This window comes from Schistocerca gregaria, chromosome 9, assembly GCF_023897955.1.
Source record: "Schistocerca gregaria isolate iqSchGreg1 chromosome 9, iqSchGreg1.2, whole genome shotgun sequence".
Lineage (NCBI taxonomy): Eukaryota > Metazoa > Arthropoda > Insecta > Orthoptera > Acrididae > Schistocerca > Schistocerca gregaria.
Window position 1 is genome coordinate 214305341 of NC_064928.1, and position 19598 is coordinate 214324938.

Consider the following 19598-nt stretch of genomic DNA (forward strand, 5'->3'; position numbering starts at 1 on the left):
TCGTGTATAGTAGAACCTCAATTATACGACCTTCGATTAACTGATTCCTCAGATTATCTGACTGTGTGTCTGACCATTCGTCTGTGCTGTGTCAAACAGCGTGCCAGCACTATTTATTAATTGTACTCCTGTCACGGTTTAAAAGCACGTGAAGGTTGGCTCCACCAGTGGACGAATTGTCATGGCTTGAGGCAAGTTGCTATTTCAGGTGGAAAACCTTTCTGCTGCTGCTGATTCAGGTAGGGAGTTTGTTAAAAAAATTAAGTGGTAGCTGATCAGTTATACAACATTGATAGATTTGATAAGCTATAAAATGTTCCCTTAAAAAACTCTCACCTCTAAGAATAATAAAACAGCTACAGGCATGACAATAACAAAGAATAGCCTGACCATTTGCAATGTGCACAATGCAGCTGGTGGCCATAAATTGATGATGTTTGTAATTGGCTATCTCAGAAACCAAGAGAATTAAAAAACAAAAATTTCACCATTTACTGTTCATTACTAAACTCAAAAAAAGTGCTCGGATGTAGTGCTTTGTTAGATTAAACAGAATTAAACAGAATTTGAATATCCAATTTACAAAGCTGCTCAAGCTTGGGAAGAGCTTATGAAAACCACTCTACACTCCACAATCATGAAAGGAGATTTGTTCTAGCCTAAAACAACAACCAAAACTTACAGAAACTAACAAGCGAGGTGATACAGATTTAGTCACTGATTTGGAAACTCTTCAGAATGATATCCAGCCTGCTGACGTGGAGGAATGGCTAGCAGAAGGTGACATTACTGCTGTTACCAATGAAGAACTTGAAGATCATCAGATAATTGATTGGTCTTGTTTTTCAACAGTATAGTGTTAAGCACTGGAAGAGGATGTAGATGAAGACGAAATGGGAGATACGATACTGCGTGAAGAATTTGACAGAGCACTGAAAGACCTGAGTCGAAACAAGGCCCCCGGTGTAGACAACATTCCATTAGAACTACTGACGGCCTTGGGAGAGGCAGTCATGACAAAACTCTACCAGCTGGTGAGCAAGATGTATGAGACAGGCAAAATTCCCTCAGACTTCAAGAAGAGTATAATAATTCCAATCCCAAAGAAAGCAGGTGTTGACAGATGTGAAAATTATCGAACTATCAGTTAAATAAGTCACAGCTGCAAAATACTAATGGGAAGTCTTTACAGACGAATGGAAAAACTGGTAGAAGCCGACCTCGAGGAAGATCAGTTTGAATTCCGTAGAAATGTAGAAACACGTGAGGCAATACTGGCCCTACGACTTATCATGGAGGAAAGATTGAGGAAAGGCAAATCTACGTTTCTAGCATTTGTAGACTTAGAGAAAGCTTTTGACAATTTTGACTGGAATACTCTCTTTCAAATTCTGAAGGTGGCAGGGGTAAAATACAGGGAGCGAAAGGCTATTTACAATTTGTACAGAAACCAGATGGCATTCATAAGAGTCGAGGGGCATGAAAGGGAAGCAGTGGTTGGGAAAGGAATGAGACAGGGTTGTAGCCTCTCCCCTATGTTATTCCATCTGTATATTGAGCAAGCAGTAAAGGAAACAAAAGAAAAATTCGGAGTAGGTATTAAAATCCATGGAGAAGAAATAAAAACTTTGAGGTTCGCCGATGACATTGTAATTCTGTCAGAGACAGCAAAGGACTTGGAAGAGCAGTTGAACGGAATGGACAGTGTTTTGAAAGGAGGATATAAGATGAACATCAACAGAAGCAAAACGAGGATAATGAAATGTGGTTGAATTAAGTCGGGTGATGCTGAGGGAATTACATTAGGAAATGAGACACTTAAAATAGTAAAGGAGTTTTGCTATTTGGGAAGTAAAATAACTGATGATGGTTGAGGTAGAGAGGATATAAAATGTAGACTGGCAATGGCAAGGAAAGTGTTTCTGAAGAAGAGAAATTTAACATCGAATATAGATTTATGTATCAGGAAGTTGTTTCTGAAAGTATTTATTTGGAGTGTAGCCATGTATGGAAGTGAAACATGGGCGATAACTAGTTTGGACAAGAAGAGAATAGAAGCTTTCGAAATGTGGTGCTACAGAAGAATACTGAAGATAAGGTGGATAGATCACATAACTAATGAGGAGGTATTGAATAGGATTGGGGAGAAGAGAAGTTTGTGGCACAACTTGACTAGAAGAAGGGATCGGTTGGTAGGACATGTTTTGAGGCATCAAGGGATCACAAATTTAGCATTGGAGGGCAGCGTGGAGGGTAAAAATCGTAGAGGGAGACCGAGAGATGAGTACACTAAGGAGATTCAGAAGGATGTAGGTTGCAGTAGGTACTGGGAGATGAAGAAACTTGCACAGGATAGAGTAGCATGGAGAGCTGCATCAAACCAGTCTCAGAACTGAAGACAACAACAACAACAACAACAGTGTTAAGCAAGAAGAGTTAGGTGATGAAGAAAAGGAAGAATACAAAAAATCGACCACACTGCACCAAAGGATGCATTCGAGACTGTCTCAAATATGTGGACCAACAGATAACCGCTTCAGCTTTGGACATATTATGGACAAGGAAGGAATGTGATGCAGCCGCAAAGTGAAGGTTTAAGAAATTCAAACAAAAAACATTTTAAATATTTAATTATATATTTTCTGTTTCCCTTTCCCTGTGTTATAGATGTGGGTTTTTTCTTAATTTTTATTTGTTATATCATTTTGACCTTTATAAAGGCGTTGTTTCATTCTCTTCTGATTATCTGATCTTTCTAGTGTTCTGACCACTCCCTGGTCCCAAAAGTGAGGGTTCATTGAGATTCAATGTCAACTGTAGTTGCTAGATGATTGTGGAAACCACTGTAGAAGAGGATAGTCATGATGGGAAGCACATCCAATCCAATACCAAGGCAATTTGATATTGAGATACTCACAAGTATCTGAAAGAAAGTAGGGTGGAACACTTGTCTTGTTGCAAAATGAAGTGTCTACTGATTTCCGGTAATTGTGGCCTAAGTCATTGCTACTGCATGTATGGGTACACAAAAGCAGTCAGTTTTATTTGCAAAATAGAAAAACAATCTATAAACTTTTGAAGAGGGTGTGGCACAGAAACGTGTTTGAGGTGAATGACAGATGTATTCCACCTCCTCATGTGGATGTTTTGTGCCCAGATGTGCCCATTATGACAACTCACCTTTCCAGACACCTGAAACGTAGCTTCTTCACTGAAAACAGACTTCTGTGAAAGACCATCTGCCGCCAGTAGGTGGGAGTCATTGCAAAATTCAGAACCTTATTGTTTCAAGCACTAAACACTTGTCACAGGCATGGTTTTACAAGCAAACATTTGCATAAAATGTGCTAGACTGTCGATTGCAGTATCTGCCATTCTCTACTCACCAGTGTTGTCAGTTTCTATGGGCTCCAGACAAACGATTCCCACACACAGTCCACCTTCTCTGTCGATGGTCCCAGGCAGCCCATTTTCTTCAAAGTACATAAGCAGCCATCCCCACAGAATGTGTTGTACCACCCACAGATTGTTTTGTCTGTCGGAGCTTTCGCCAGTATTTGGTACTGAACCACCACAAGTTACAAACATTGAATGAATTGAAGGACTGAAACACCCATGTCCCTACATTGTATGCCATGTTCTAACAAGCCTCCCTCTAGTGGTGTACTTTGAGAATATACAGTGGTGTGTTTTATGAATCAAAATTTGGGGATGTGCTCTAATACATGGATACATGTAATTTTTCTGAATGTCATGTAGTTTTTGCAGTTGCCCTGAAATTACTTACGAATGACCCTGTACATTTCTGAACTGGGTTTATTTACTCTTGGAAAGAATAACTATGATTTGATGTACCTGATATCATTTTACATAATTGCATCTGTATTAATTTCATATACATTCCTTGTGCAGGGCCAGCCGGAGTGGCCATGCGGTTTTAGGCACTACAGTCTGGAACCGTGCGACCGCTATGATCGCAGGTTCGAATCCTGCCTCGGGCATGGATGTGTGTGATGTCCTTAGGTTTAATTAGTTCTAAGTTCTAGGTGACTGATGACCTCAGAAGTTAAGTTGCATAGTGCTCAGAGCCATTTGAACCTTGTGCTGGGCTAATCCAAGGTCCTCCACAGATGCTACTCTCCCACAAGTGGTGTTCCCACACCCCTTGGGAGCACGTCTGGTGGTAGTGTTCAGAAACAATAGGTGGATAGACCAGTGACAGTAAAAGTTTGAGTCAGGCATGAAGGTGTGCTCAGATAGCCTGTAGATTAAGGCGACTGCTCATGATGATCAATAGGAAATCAGTTAGTCCTGTACTTGTACAAATTTTCAATTTCCGTTACATAATGGCTAGATTTTAAGCAGTTTTAGTTGAATTTGTGTTTGAAAATTAAGGGAGCCATTTAATTTTATTTGGAATGATACAGGGTAGCCCAAGGGGTTTGGTAATATTCAAGGATAAAATAGGAACTATAATCTGAAGCAAAATATGTCTCTTAAAACAAGGACCATAAGACCTATGAGCACTTCTTCACCTTCAGTACTGTGAAGCAAGTCTCTTCTCCTGCAAGCCCTTTGCTTCCCGTATTTTGGGAGAAAATAGTATGGGCCAAATTGTCTAGTAAACTTAGGCTCTAAAATGCATACTGTAGGAGCTGTGAGCACTACTTCAGTATAAAGAAATGGGTTTCATAGTAGCAGAGATGAACTAGTACTCATAGCTCTTAAGGTATGTGTTTTAGAGCTCACTTTTACTAGACTGTTTTGCTTTGAATGATCATTCCTGTCATATCCCTGAATAGTTACCATTCCTCCTGCGGCATCCTGTATACGTTCGTAACCATTTCATTTTGATGAACAAAGAGCGGTTTTCCCACAAAACTGCATCATAGCTCATGGCACTCAGTTTGAAGCTTGTCTACCATGCACGAAATACAGTGGACTGTTGTTAGCACATTTTTCAAAGTACTCCAGCTTTTGAATGTCATAAGCAGGTAAACCTGCTATCAAAAAATATCTAATTTAGTGACGATTCTATTTTTCATCAGTGAAAATGTGGAATTAAGAGTACCCCATTTGGGGTAATATGTGATCTCATAACTCCACACTTACTGACATGCTATCTCAGTAAATTATAATGCAAAATACTCCTTTACATGAATGTGTTCAGACTATCGCACTCAAAATTACATCTTAGTATATAAGAAGTAAAACTGTGCTGTAGTGTCATGTGGTGTAGAAAAATAAAAAAAGTATGCTAATGTCACAATCTTTATTATGCCTCTCAAAACAAACAAATGTTGTTCGTATAGAATGGATTAGTGAATCACCACAGGTAACTGAATACGGGTTGTAATTTCAACGAATTGTCAGTACATTGGAAATCTTGTTAGCCTAACTGTGCTGTAACACAGTAAGGGACAGTGCATAATTATGTCTTCACAGATGTTTGAAAGGCATATCAATAGTTCTTCTTGTCCTAATTGTAATATTGTATTTTCCATCTTACATAATACGTTCATCACTTCTTTGATGACTTCAAAACTCAAGACGTAATGCTCAACTGTGTCTATTGCTTCAATAGCTTTTCACACTGTAGGGATTTCCACAAAGGCTATAGTTCATTCTCGTCTTCACTTCTTGATTCTGTGCCAACTGTTCTTGCAAAACTTAACTAGTTATCATAGACTGACAGACAGCAACACCTTTGTCGCATTAAACATATTCATCAAAGCTAAGGTAGTCAGTGTTTTCTTCTTACCCCGTTATTTGTTGTCATTGTTCAGCTGAAATTACCCCATGTTTTGGCATGATGTTGTCTTTAAGTATCTGATGAAAGCCAGCCTTCGTGAAGCAGCTTGCAATTGTGCTGTCTTGTACAGAATCCTGAGGTACTGCTTGAAAAATGCACAGTGTATAAGATAGTAACCATTCTCATCATGATGTGGACAAGGTAGCCTCTTCAGTCAAGAATCTTCCTATATTTTTGTTTCATGTGTTTTGTAATACCTTAGTCAAGCGGCTGAAGGCAGGAAAAAATGCTGCGTTTATATTATGGTACTAGATACAATGTATCTTGGGGATGCACTGCACACTTGTCAATAAAAAGGATTTTCCACTTTCTACTTGCATTCCAGGCATGCAAGAATTGTTTGAATATAGTTGTTACCCATGCATTTGCATGGGTGTACTAAAATAATGTATTCACTCTTTGAGAATGAATGTCTCCTTAATAAAGGCGATATCAATACACTACAATGTTTGTGATGTACTTTAAGGTCCTACTAAAGGTGGTAAATGTTCAATGACGACTTAGAACAGAGTGACATTCTAATTCTATTGTTCCTAATGGAACAGTATAACAGGCTTGCTGATTTTGCTCTTTAAGATCGAGTCTTTATGGTCTGGCAGTGTAAACTGTGTTGCTAAGAGTAGCCCACAGATAGATGTCTAGAGGAATTAAATCAGGAGATAGAGTTGGGAGCTTCACACTCCCTCTTCATCCTGTCCATCTGGTTAGGAATCTATGATTGAGGAATGCCCTCACATCAATGTGAAGGTGAGATGGTGCCCTATATGTTAAAAATAATGATCCTCATTTTCAAAGAAGTCATTAAGATAAGGTGTTACCATATGCAACATTTCTTAGTAAGAGTCACCTGTGATGGTGTTTTCAAAGAAGTACCGCCAGCATGTTAATCTACCTTGAGTATCAGTCTGCTGTGGTCTAACATGCCTTTCCTCGGTTGCGTGTGGATCTCTGTGGCCAAGTGCACGCAATTACGGCAATTAATTGTTACATTAAGTGGAAAGGTTGCTTCATCGGGCCAAAGAAATAGAGCTTGTAAACGTTCCTATGCAATGCCCCTTATTCATATCCTGCAACTTTCCTTCAGTATCAAACTAGCTCGGATTCTTGTAATTGTTACGTTTCATTAGTTAAAACTTCCGGGCTGAGAGGCCATGGTCGATCTGTAAAACTGCTTCTTCCTGGCATTTCGTTGCCAACTGTGGGCAACATCTTCTGAGGTGAGTCAACAGCTGCTGCCAGGTTGTGGAGGTCCCATTTATATAGAGCGCATAGAGGGCACCACCATACGTCATGTGAGGTCGACTGTAAATCTCTCTCTGACTAACATTATTCTTGACTGAAGGTAATAAATTGTCACATCGTTGGTGCAAAGTTGACCTTCATATCTTATCTAACTTTAAGCCTTCTCTCCTCTATTTAAATTACTGTGGTGTTTCTGAATCTCTCTAGTGCAAAATAATGAGATTTCCTGTCAGAGATAGACTTACAGTTGACTCCATGCAATGTATGGTGGTGCCCCCTATGCGCTCTATTCAAATGGGACCTTCACGGCCTGGCAGCCAGTCGTTGACTCACCTCTGAAGATGTTGCCCACAGTTGGCAACAAAACGTCAGGAAGTAGTTGTTTTAAAGATCGACCATTGCCTCTAGGCTTGGAAGTTTTATCTAGTGAAGATGCCGGCTGTGAAAGCCTACACGTTAGAATTGTTACTGTTGCTGTGATGTTCCAAATTCAACTCTCCAACATTGTCGCAACTCACTCGCATTCTCTGTTCTCTTTTAATACTTTGGCATCCATTACCATTGATCCAACAATAACGCCATGTTTGTTTACAATCCTGAAACAAAAGAAAGCGTTATCATGTTTTTCATCGCTTTCTGAATTATTACCTGCAAAAATTGTATTTTTATCTCCTTTAATGAAAGAGATGTTCAGTTTCAAAGAGTATATACATTATGTTGAGACAACCCTGTACATTTACAGCGAAGTATCTGCACTTTTTTAAAGCAGCGTGGGCTCTTAACTTTACCAATTATTAGTTGCTGCTAATTCATTACAACATAATAAAACGGTTATCCTCTCTTTACTAAATTTTCCACTGTGGCATTTTTCTCTTCTGAACTCAAGAGTTTTCCAAGGCAAAAGATAAAATAACCAGCACATTTCATCTGTATTAAAAACATCATTGGGAGTGTACTTTCCTATGATTTATGGAAGAGTATTTTTTATTGACTGAACAGTGTCAATGTTTACATTTCCAGCTCCTGCCTTTTAACACATTTATACACCACATCATGTATGTTCATGAACCTTTCTATCCAACCATTGCGTGCTTTGAAATCAGCAAGTCCCAACTTTTGCTCCAAATAAAGTGTTGTGGCATGAACCATAGTACTATTAAATGGAATATTCAAAGCATGTTTTACATTTTTGGAAACTGACCATAACACATTCATTTTTGTCCTCTGTTTTCTCCTTCCAAGCTTGCTCTTGATTGTATTTAATGTTGATGATGGATGAATATGTAATTTTCATGCTGTATCAACATGCTTTGTGTGTTAAATTTTGTTCACTTCTTGACTAATGTCCCACTTTTCTCCATTTAACTCTCTGTCTTGTCTCTTCTCATGCACGATGTACTGGTACACCGCTAAAAGAAAGAAAAAAAGGAAAAGAGAAAGAACACTGGCTGAGAATCAAACATTAAATGCAAAAAAAGAACACCAACAACTGAGTTATGCACTATTATTGTTTGGTTGCTATGGGAGTTAGCAGTCGGAGCTACTGCCAACCTATACGAAGTATTTCTTCATATCATTTCTACCATAGCAAACAATGTGTGTGGCTTGCAAAGTTGCCAGCATTGAATAGCACTGTCCACAGATATTAGAATACATGGCAAGAGTCACGCACAAGTGGGCTGTGACCTGTGACGTCACTGTGAACCCTCTTGCCACAATGCCCTGTGTTCAAGCTTGTAGACACATGGTGCACATGTTTAATTCATATGCAGGTATGAATTTAATAGAAATTTTCCATCTTCAGATAGCTTACAGAAATGGAGCCAGATGATGTTGACAACCGCCAGCATTTCAACAAGAGCATGCTCTTCCATTTTCAAGGCAAAATGCAGCAAGTAAGCACTGTGCTAGGGAATTTGAAACCTCGGTACACACACACACACACACACACACACACACACACACACACACAGAGTTAACACTATCGCCATAACAAACCAAAGATGACCGACATCAGGATTTATCGATAGTGAAGTTAATAATCAGTTGCTAAAGTAGCGTAAAAAACATTGTTCCCCTGTTTAGGAGAGTGAGAGCAGGGTTTCATGTACAATTTAAGCATAAATCTCCATCTCTATTTGCTTGTGAATTTAATCTCAATTGCTTCCTTAATAACACTGTCCCAATAGATGGAAGTGCACTCCAGAATCTCCATGGTGTTATTCCATAGGTTGATTGGTGCCAAGACAATATTCTGTTGTGGCGGATTTGCAAGATTGTTGTAAGATTGTGCACCGCTTAGGCTCAGTATGCCACTCCTCAACAGTCCTGATAGTCTGACCAATATACAGCATGCTGCAACATCATGGAATGCAGCAGATACTCACCTTACACAAACCAGGATCATCCTTTACGGAACGTAAAAGGGCTGTGATCTTAGACGGCAGTCTAAAAACATACATACTGGTGGCAAGTCTGAGAGACTTGGTATCCTGTTCATTGACAATGCTGCTTTTGCTGTTACAATATGCATACGTATGTAACAAGGGGCAACGTTCTGTTGTGTGTGGAAGCTCATACTTATATATATCTGTTTATTATTAAGTTTTTTGCCTGAAACCAGGATTTTACATGAGGTGTATTTTCATTGATTAAATCTTCGAGTATGTACTTTCCACTGCTTGTCTGTCCATTTGGATCATCTGTGTGCCACAATAAATAAAGACACAAAGGAATTAAATACATTACTTTCAATTTATTTCAAAGGGGCAAGTTGAAATTTGTACCGGACCAGGATTCGAACCCAGGTCACAATAACTGCACAGACATCCTTAACACACCTGTTAGATTCAAGTTCCTGACTTACTCCACATACTACTGATGTAGTGCCCCTCCTCATTGGCCTCATTACTTGCAGCACCCTGTCAATTCCCATGAGTTCCAGTCCTGTCTACATCTGCACTGAAGGGATCAGTGGCCATCATTGCTGTAGTTATATGTATATGTGATGCATGTTCTTTTCGGCTTCTTCTCCCCCCTCCCCTTTTTTCCTTTCACTAATGACACTAAGGCTAACTGAAAGTAAATTAATCTCAGTGTGTGACAGCAAAGCTTATCTGTTGGAGGTGATGGTTTTGTATCATTTATTTTGAATATGGGATTGAAAAATTTATTATAACTTAGCCAAACAACTTATTTGTGAACTCTGATAGTCTGTAGCACAATTTGATAAAACACCCATTCACTGAAAGTACACATAATCCAGGTTTCACACTGTGTTGTTTGTGAAGCAGTAAATTAGATTTACTCATGTTACAGGTTATTATGGCAACAAACCGTGCTGACACTCTCGACCCAGCACTCCTCCGGCCCGGTCGTCTTGACCGCAAGATCGAATTTCCTTTACCTGACAGGAGGCAAAAGCGGTTGATCTTCTCAACGATTACAAGCAAGATGAACCTGAGCGAAGAAGTGGACCTGGAGGATTATGTTGCTCGTCCAGATCGCATCTCTGGTGCGGACATAAATGCCATCTGCCAGGAGGTGAGGTTGAAAATGTTCTCAATTCACAATAAATGAACTATTGTGCATTGAATTGTCTAGTCTGTGTGTACTCTGCATGCCACTGAACAATATGTGGAAGAAGGAAATTTGTATCAGTGTTAATATTACTCTGTTTAATTCCAATTTTAGATCAGGCAAGGGAAAAGTTGTCCATAGTTTGTAACTTATTCTCATCATCTGTGCCTAAGTTATGATTGAACAGTAGTATTGTTGAACAGTCTAAATCAAATATAGATTCTGAATACTTCACCGACTGGGGTTCTTCAGAATGAAGTCACATTTCCTACCAGTGACTCTCATCAGTGTTCCCCGAGCACCTCTGTTTAATTTTTCTGTGGGCTATACCAACTATCAATCTAAGCAGTTGATGTTTGATGCCAGCCTATCATAGTATAGATGAATAGCAATGAAAGCCATAGAACAGTGAAATGTGAATAATGAGATGTTACATCAACATTGGTGATAGAATATTTGCCAGTGGTGTCAGTTGTTAACATACTGTGAGTGAATCAGTACCTCAGCTGGGGAGTAACCTATGCACCTGTAGAATCAGTACTCGGTACAGGATCATAGATTAGCAGTGTGTCACTCAGATTGTTGAAAGCCAATTATGTAGTTGGCTAGTCATGTAGCCAGTCATTGTTTCAAATATTGTTAAAGGTAATTACAGAATGATCGTTGTCACTTGTACAACAGTGAACCCCATAAATTTAACTATAAAGAAATTTAACTGTAAAGTGGTCAGTGAACTTTGGGACATAGCCTGATCCAGTGATAAGGGCAAGGTATGGGAGCACTTCTGTGAGCCATCGAGTTGGCGGGAAAATGAACTTGTCAGTCATCTTTCAGTTGTAGAAACAGCGATGACAGCACCCAGTTGAGAGAGTACATCACTACTACAATTTTCTCAGTGGGAAAAAGATGCTTACACCTGTTTTTTATACCACATCAGACACTGTTAGCTTTGCAGAATCTTGTTCGTGCTCAACATCAGACTTGACATTAATTCATTTTAACAGTTCATCTTTCCAGTCATATAAAATTTTACCCCATCATGAGACACAAAACAGGCAGCAACATTATCTGTGAATACCTTCTGCATGAGATCATAAAAATATTTGTTGGATGTTGTCATAGGTGAGCTGTAAGTGTTGCACAACCCATATGCCACATGGTTTCTTATAGTCTTTGGAAACATGTTCAAAAGATTTAAGATTACAATTTGCATCGTATGATTTAAGAGTTTGTGAAGCTAGCTCTCTCTCTCTCTCTCTCTCTCTCTCTCTCTCTCTCACACACACACACACACACACACACACACACACACACACACACACACACACACACACACTATTTGGTAGTTGTCATTTGTTGTAGTGTAATTGTGCACACAATTACAGAAAGAACTCAATAATAATTAGGTGTCAGTTGCACATCAGTTAATGCAGAGATTATCATCATTTGTTGTAGCCATTGCCACAATTTCCAGAAATTTTTGATTTATTACTACATGGCTGATGACACTAAAAACTGAAACTATATCGTACAAAATTACTGCCGGAAAATTTGAAATCACTAAGTGGCACATTAAAGTATATTACTCCGCCTGTAAAAAGATCTCAGAGTTTGCATCGAGAGTGTGAGAGGAGCCTGGTGAGCTGTTACTGTCTGGATAGGTAGTAATTGAGATCTCATTCATAAGTGGATTATGGGGGTGGCAACTACATAAATGGTCATTGAGATAATGATATTATTTTGTCCTGTGTCAACAGTAAAAAGTATATGTTGATGGATACTGTTAAATATCTGTGTGTTCATACATCTAACCTCTTTTATTCGTTTAATTATACAGTGATAGTGTAGGTGCAGCACACTGGTTGTTCTGGTTGTTGTTGTTGTTGTTGTTGTTGTTGTTGTCGTCGTCATCGTCTTCAGTCTAGACTGGTTTGATGCAGCTCTCCAAGCTGCTCTATCCTGTGCAAGCTTCTTCATCTCCGAGTAACTTCTGTGACGTACATCCTTCTGAATCTGTTTAGTGTATTCATGCCTCTAAGAGTTTTACCCTGTGCCCTTCCCTCCAATACTAAATCAACAATCCCTTGATTTCAGAACGTGTCCTACCAACCGATCCCGAGCACACTGGAGCTAAGCAAATTCTGCATGAGTCGAAATAAATGATCTGATTCTTTTTTTTATTGATTTTTGTTAAATTGTGACAAATAATAAATTTGGTGTTCACTACCATACTTTTAAACGTTCATTGAAGCACATAATTTCAGTCACTTGAGTTGCAGCATAACATAAACTAGCCATCATTTTTTTCCTATCATATTGTACTTTATAGTATTGCTCTGTTCATATTTTTACGTGGTATAATACATTCCAAATTTCATTACAAAATTATTTAGTAAAATGCAGTTATCATTGATATTTCTCACATTAATACAGCACTTTATGGAAATATTTGGTTTAACACGCATAATTCTATTAATAATACTACCACTACAGAAATCAGTAAACATTTTCACTGCTTTTTTAAAAGCTATAACACAAATTTTCTTTTTTTATTGGTCATCTCGTCAACCAGAGTCAAATTCTTACTCCGCACTTTTTTCGATGTGTAGGTAAATTAACCACAATAAATAGTATTAACAGAGTAAGAGCATAATTTATTTACTTCTGAACAATTACATAGCATTGAGGAGCACACAGAACACGGGTTTATGTGAGTTGTACTAAAGACTAACTGAACTGCACCATTTAAGGCCAACAGTGATTCTCTGTGTTTACTGTAGAGAATTCACTACACCCAAAGCATTTGCCAAGCTTCTACTCCCACAGTCCCCATCCCTAACCTTATTAGAGTAGAGTTCTTGAAATGTAGGGGAATTGGTGTCTAACTCAACATTGTGGTTTCTGGGGAGAGTTTTTCCAAGATAGTGGTGAGGGCTCTTGGTCAGGGGTTGCTGTAAGTGCTACAGAAATGGAAAGGTTCATTGACCTCGATTGTTGATGGTGACAGAGAATAGGGTGATGGAGTTGGTAGGACATCGACAATTAATGGGTAAGCTGGCTCAACTAAATCAAATGACACTGTTGTAAGTTCACTGTTGTATAGGATTTGCACAGTACTTTTTTACACTTCAAAAAGTGGTAAAGGCCAGACTAAGGAGGTTTCAGTGATGGTGGGCAGCGTCTGGGTGTAACATCTGAGGTTTTCTTAAAGTCCTTATGAGTGAAACTGTTGGCTTTAATGTGGGAGGATGCCGCTGCAGGGTGAAGCTTGGAGTTTTGACTTTTAAATTCCTGCAGTAGGAACAGCAGTTAGGGTGCAGAGGATGACGATTGTGGGATGATGGTGCACCAGTTGCTGTTACGGTATATCTGAATCTTTCAGATGGAGGGAGGAGGCCCATCAGGTCAATGTGGACATGTGAGAAACAGTGTGTCATTTCAGAAAATAGGACTACTAATTTATGAATGTGGCAGCCAACTTTGGCTGGTTAGTTGGCATACTAAACAGTTTAGTCCACTAGTGAGAGCCCTTTTTTTCATACCCTGGCTGATATACCTGTCCTAAATAAGCTTAAATGTGCTGTTAGATCTGGGATTTGCAAGCTGTGCACTGAATCACACATGCTTGTGAAAATCAGCAGCTACGAATAGCCTTGAAGGATACCTGCTGGCATTGCTTCAGTGATTTTTAGTCCTGTAGAGGTTTTTTTAAAGGTGGTTCCCAAATCTTCACTTGCCCCAAGTTCTTGTAACTGCGTATCAGTGATTCTGCTGGAATGAATTTATGAAAAATCAGTATAAGTGAAATTGTGTTCAGCCTAAAAAAATAGTGGGCAACTCTGTCACGTGTCATTTTTACATGTCTCAAATGTAGTAAGCTGACTGATAAATTCTAATTACTGCAGGTAAAAGTATCCTTGAGTCTTTTGGAGGCAAAACTGTTGGCTTTGTGGGTAGTGTATACTATGGAATGTCTCACTGGATGGCCTCTTGTATCGTGATCAACTCCAAATCCTAAGCACTCCACCTGGTCTGAGTTTTGGAGTGTCACACCAATGCCAACCAACTTGGCCCTACAGTCATAGCACCAGGACCCAGGTGTGCGAGAAGAAGCATCTTGCCTAAGCTGGTCTTTACCTGCATAAACGTGCACTGCATTTTCATAGTCACTAACCTTCTCCAGTGACCAGTAGTGTTGTGAGCAGCCAAAGCTACTATCTGGGGTGCTTGCTTCATGGCTGCACCCACCATGAGACATAGATAAAAACTGAGTAGGCCAATTCCTGATAATCTTCTCTGCTGTTGGGGAAGCAGTGGGATGGGGTATGTCTTGTGTGCCATCAACATTATCCTTAAGGGGGCAGAAGACCACTCCAAAAACTGGATGACCTAAGAATTGCATCTGTCACTTCCGAAGAACATAATTATTTAATCTTGTCCCTTACTGTCAGTGTTTTCCATGTGTTCTTTACTTTCCCAATTCTTCAGAGAACGACTTCATTTCTTACCTTGTCAGTCAACCTAATTTTTAACATTCTTGTGTAGCACAAGATCTCAGGCACTTTTATTCTCTGTTGTTCTGGTTGTCCCACAGTCCATGATACACTATCATACAGTGCTGTGCTCCTCAAATTGAGACCTATGATACCTATGTTTGATACCAGCAGACTTTCCCCCAGAAATGCTGTCTTTGCTTATACTTGTCTGCATTACTATTGTCTTTTTTGGCTTATTCCCAACCATATTCAGTAATCATTAGATTGTACATTCCATGCAACACATCATGTAATTTCCTTTGTCTTCACTGAAAATAACAATGTCATCAACAAATATTATCATTGATATCTGTTCACCGTGAATTGCAGGTGCACTTTTGAACCTTTTTTATTTTTGCCATCGCTTCTTTGATGTATGGATTGAACTACATCCCAGTCTTGCACCTTTTTTAATCTTGAGTATTTCGTTCTTGGTGTTCAACACTTAGTGTTCCCTCTTGGTTCTTGTACAGATTGAATATTACCTGTCTTTCCCTAAAACTTACCCCTATTTTTTCTCGGAATTATGAAATCTAACACCACTTTACATTGTTGAACACTTTTTTAGGTCGACAGATTCTGTGACACTGTCTTGCTTCTATCATCAACTGCAGCATCAGAACTGCCCCTCTCGCATCTTTACCTTTTCTAAAGCCAAACTGATCGTCATCCAACAGATCCTCAATTTCTTTTACATTCTTCTGTATATCATTCTTGTGAGCAAATTGGATACACGCGCTGTTTAGCTGACTGTTTGATAATTCTTTCACTAGTTGCTCTAGGTATCTTCAGAATTCTGTGGATGTTGTTTTTCTGAAAGTGATGGTGTATCACAAATCTCATACATTATAAACACCAACCTGAGTAGTCGTTCTGCTGCCATTTCCCCCAATGATTTTACAAATTCTGATGGAATGTCGGCTAACCTTTCTGCCTTATTTGATATCAGGTCTTCCAAAGCTCTCTCAAATTCTGACTAATACTGGATCCTCTGTCTTCCATATTGAATCCAGTTTCTTCTTCTATCATGTCATCAAACAAGTTCTCCTCCTCACAGAGGCTGTCTGTGAACTCTTTCCAATTGTCTGCTCTCTCCTATGTTTAACAGTGGAATTCCAGTAGCACTCTTAAGGCTACCACACTTGTTTTTAATTATACCGAAATTTGATTTGACTTTTTGATATTCTGTGTCAGTCCTTCAGATGATTCTTTTTTTTTCAATTCCTTCACACCTTTCTGACAGCCATTTTGCCTTGGCTGCTCTGCATTTGCTATTTATTTATTTCTTAAGTGATTTATACTGCTGTATTAATGTCTTTCCCCGGACACTTTTGCACTTCCTCCTTTTGTCAATCAGTTGAGGTATTTCTTGTCACCTAAGGTTTCTTAGCAGTGAAGTGCCTAGTGTTAGTGTCCCTCTATCCAAAATTTGAGTGTCACTCTTAGAGATGTTTATTCTTCTACAACTGAACTTCCTGCTGTGCTTTTCCTTATTACAGTATCCACATCCATGGAGAATTTGAAACACTTATGATCATTCCTCAGTGCTTTAGTATCCCACATCCTCCTACAGCTATTCTTTTGAACAGTTCTCTTACACTTTTTGATCATTACTAAATTGTGATCTGTGTATATATTCACTCCTAGACACATGCCTGGTTTTGGATTAAATACAATTCTTAAATTTTCATTACATTTTGCCGCTGTTCGTGTAAACAGTAGTACACTGTCCAGATAGGTGAAACAGAAAGATAGTTCATTCAACACATTTTCAACAAATTGTTGCCTGTACTGTGCTGCATTATTCGGATTAAAGGGCATTCATAAATATTCAAATGGACATAAAAGACATCAATTTTCAGTACTTACTGCATTTCATCTCTTGAAACACTGTATGAGGCATAGTAAGCTTCTGCATACAAAAGCATAATTCTGATTGCTGCAGTGAATATGGTGGGATTACTTGACAGCATTCAGACATTGCAAGCAACTACTGGAAGGTTTGCCACTGGATGGAAAATACCGAACCTAGCAGAAATCTGTGTCATGTAGCTATTTGTATTTCTTGGAACCTGAGGCCACTGTTTGCACTGCATTTGGCATTGTGGAGCTGTCCAAACATGTTTCAGCATAACACTCACTGTCAGTTGTTGTATGCATTGTTAAATAACTCGCAATTTCTTGCTTTTGATTTAATTTCTTCTCGAGGTCTCCAATTTGTGGGTAGTTTTACCACTACTGCCTTGGATGTGGAAATACAACACTAATCCTCTTGATGAACTATTTTTTCTTCAATTTTTGAGGACTAAAAACCACTCTATACAGGTTCCTTTTATATGGCATGAAGGATTCAGAATGGTGACAGCAGAGATTGACAGATCAATTTATAATTCACTTGCTCTAATATCAATACAGTCATTGTCACCTTTTCCTGCATTTATTCTAGGGATGACCCTTTCTCCAATGTAGGTCGGTGATTTATAGAGCTATTATATTGAGCCTTTGCATTTGCTTCTGAGATGATGTTGGTTGTCGTCCACATGTAAATGAAACTATGAATCTGCGCAATAGTCGTGTTCCTTGTATAACTGTGAGTATCATTCGTCAGTAATAGTGCATAGGGATGTATGTCACACTTGATATTTAACACCAAACAACTCAGAATTGCTGGTTAAGAATACAGTTTATTTACAATTTAGGAGCATTTAAATAGCGTTGATGCATGCCTAGAACATGAGTGGTCATGAGTAGTACCAAAGTCTAACTGAATTGTACCTTTTTGTGTAAATGGCAGTCTACTGTGTCAGCAAAGAAAAGACACTCCACTCAAAGCATTTGTGTAGCTTCTACTCCTGCAAGTGCATTTTTTATTGTAGGTCATTATAATCTGAGGCTATAACATAGACTGACTCATATTGTGCAGCACCATTAAACAGTTCACTTATTGAGTCAAAGAACACATACAAAATTATGTGTACAATGGCTATGTAATGGCAAAAATGCCTGAGCTGGGCTTAACAAATATTTTTCACTAACCTTTCCTTCAAGATTTCCCACTTCTGAATGTTTTGTACCTGGTTTCAAAAAATTTGCATTGAGTATTGACTTTTAGAGGTTTTCAACATTGTAAGTGTACGTCATAAATTTCTTTCATGAGCAATACAAGAAATTGGTATCTTGTTGCACCAAAACATCATATCATTAATGTTTTTGTTGAGCCTTAGTGAAAGATGTTATATCTTGCAAGTTTAACTGTTGACAGTCATGTGATTAGATTTTTAGTTTCTATTAAAGCCTTTCTGTTTCCAGTAGCAGTAAACTTACAGATTAAGTTGCAACGTCTAGTGGGATAGTAACCTGTATTTGAACAGCTCTTAAAATACATTGTTAATGTTTGCAGCCATGTTTCCTCAGTTACTGCTTAACTTGTGTTTATCATGTAGATGAGAATACGTAATGCATTTTGCAACAAACAAAGAGTCAGTTGCAAAAGACAGATAATATTTACTCGTACCTATAAAAGAGAGGCAAGTTGTGTAATATATTAGAGATTGGTAAATTCATTTATAGACCTACAAAAATTGCTAAGAATTGGAAGTTTAAAGCATTTGGGCGCAGCAGCTCACATTTTTCATGTGTGTTTTTGTTTCAGGCTGGAATGCATGCAGTACGTGAGAACCGGTACATAGTACTTACGAAAGATTTTGAAAAGGGTTACAAAAATAATATAAAGAAAGATGAATCAGAACATGAATTCTACAAATAAACTGTTTCTAATTTTATACTGTTTACTAATAAATTATGTTTTGTGTTCAGTTTATTGGAGTATTTTGTATGATTGGTATTTTAATTGGAAGTGTTTCTTTTTTCTGATTTAATGGTGAATACCCCCATAACTTTCCAGTTCTATGACAGATGAAATCATTCTGTATAGAGAATAAAACTACATTAAGAGCAGTGTTACACATCACTGTTCGAATGTTGTGAGGTGACCTACCTGTGACCATTTAGTATCACTTTTTCCACATTTATTGTACTAGCAGCAGTACAATGACCAGTTTCAAGACTGTTTACAATTGGGTACTCTCACAGTCCTACGAAACAGTGGGACAGTGGCATCTCACTCCACTTTTCCGTACAAAGCCCAACCAAATAATGTTGCAACATTCGTTTCAGTATTTTCAGGCATTGAACTGATAATTATAACAATTTACTACAAGTCCTTAATGTTTTAATTAATTACGGGTGTCATTTGGTCCTGAAAATGTAAGGCAGTGGAAGTATAGTGATAAAAGCTGGTATCTAAGAAGTAAAATGCTGAATGTGCAATAGGAACTTTGAGTGGGTCAAAACTTGAACCATCTATTAAGTTAATTAGTTTAAGGAAAATTGAATACATTATTGTTAAGTATGAATGTCATTCTTTTTAG

The 19598-nt window shown here is 38.4% G+C and overlaps 1 protein-coding gene across 2 annotated transcripts in view; it reads left to right on the plus strand.

The window, feature by feature from the left end:
• The window catches only part of LOC126291960 (26S proteasome regulatory subunit 6B), a 57206-nt gene extending 38218 nt beyond the window's left edge, over positions 1-18988 (plus strand). For both annotated transcript variants that reach the window (XM_049985717.1, XM_049985716.1), the window contains 2 exons: positions 10373-10597; positions 18821-18988. In XM_049985717.1, coding sequence (XP_049841674.1) covers positions 10373-10597; positions 18821-18934 — 339 coding nt within the window. In that variant the 3' untranslated portion in view covers positions 18935-18988. The remainder of the gene's footprint in view (positions 1-10372; positions 10598-18820) is intronic.
• Positions 18989-19598: the final 610 nt, after the last annotated feature.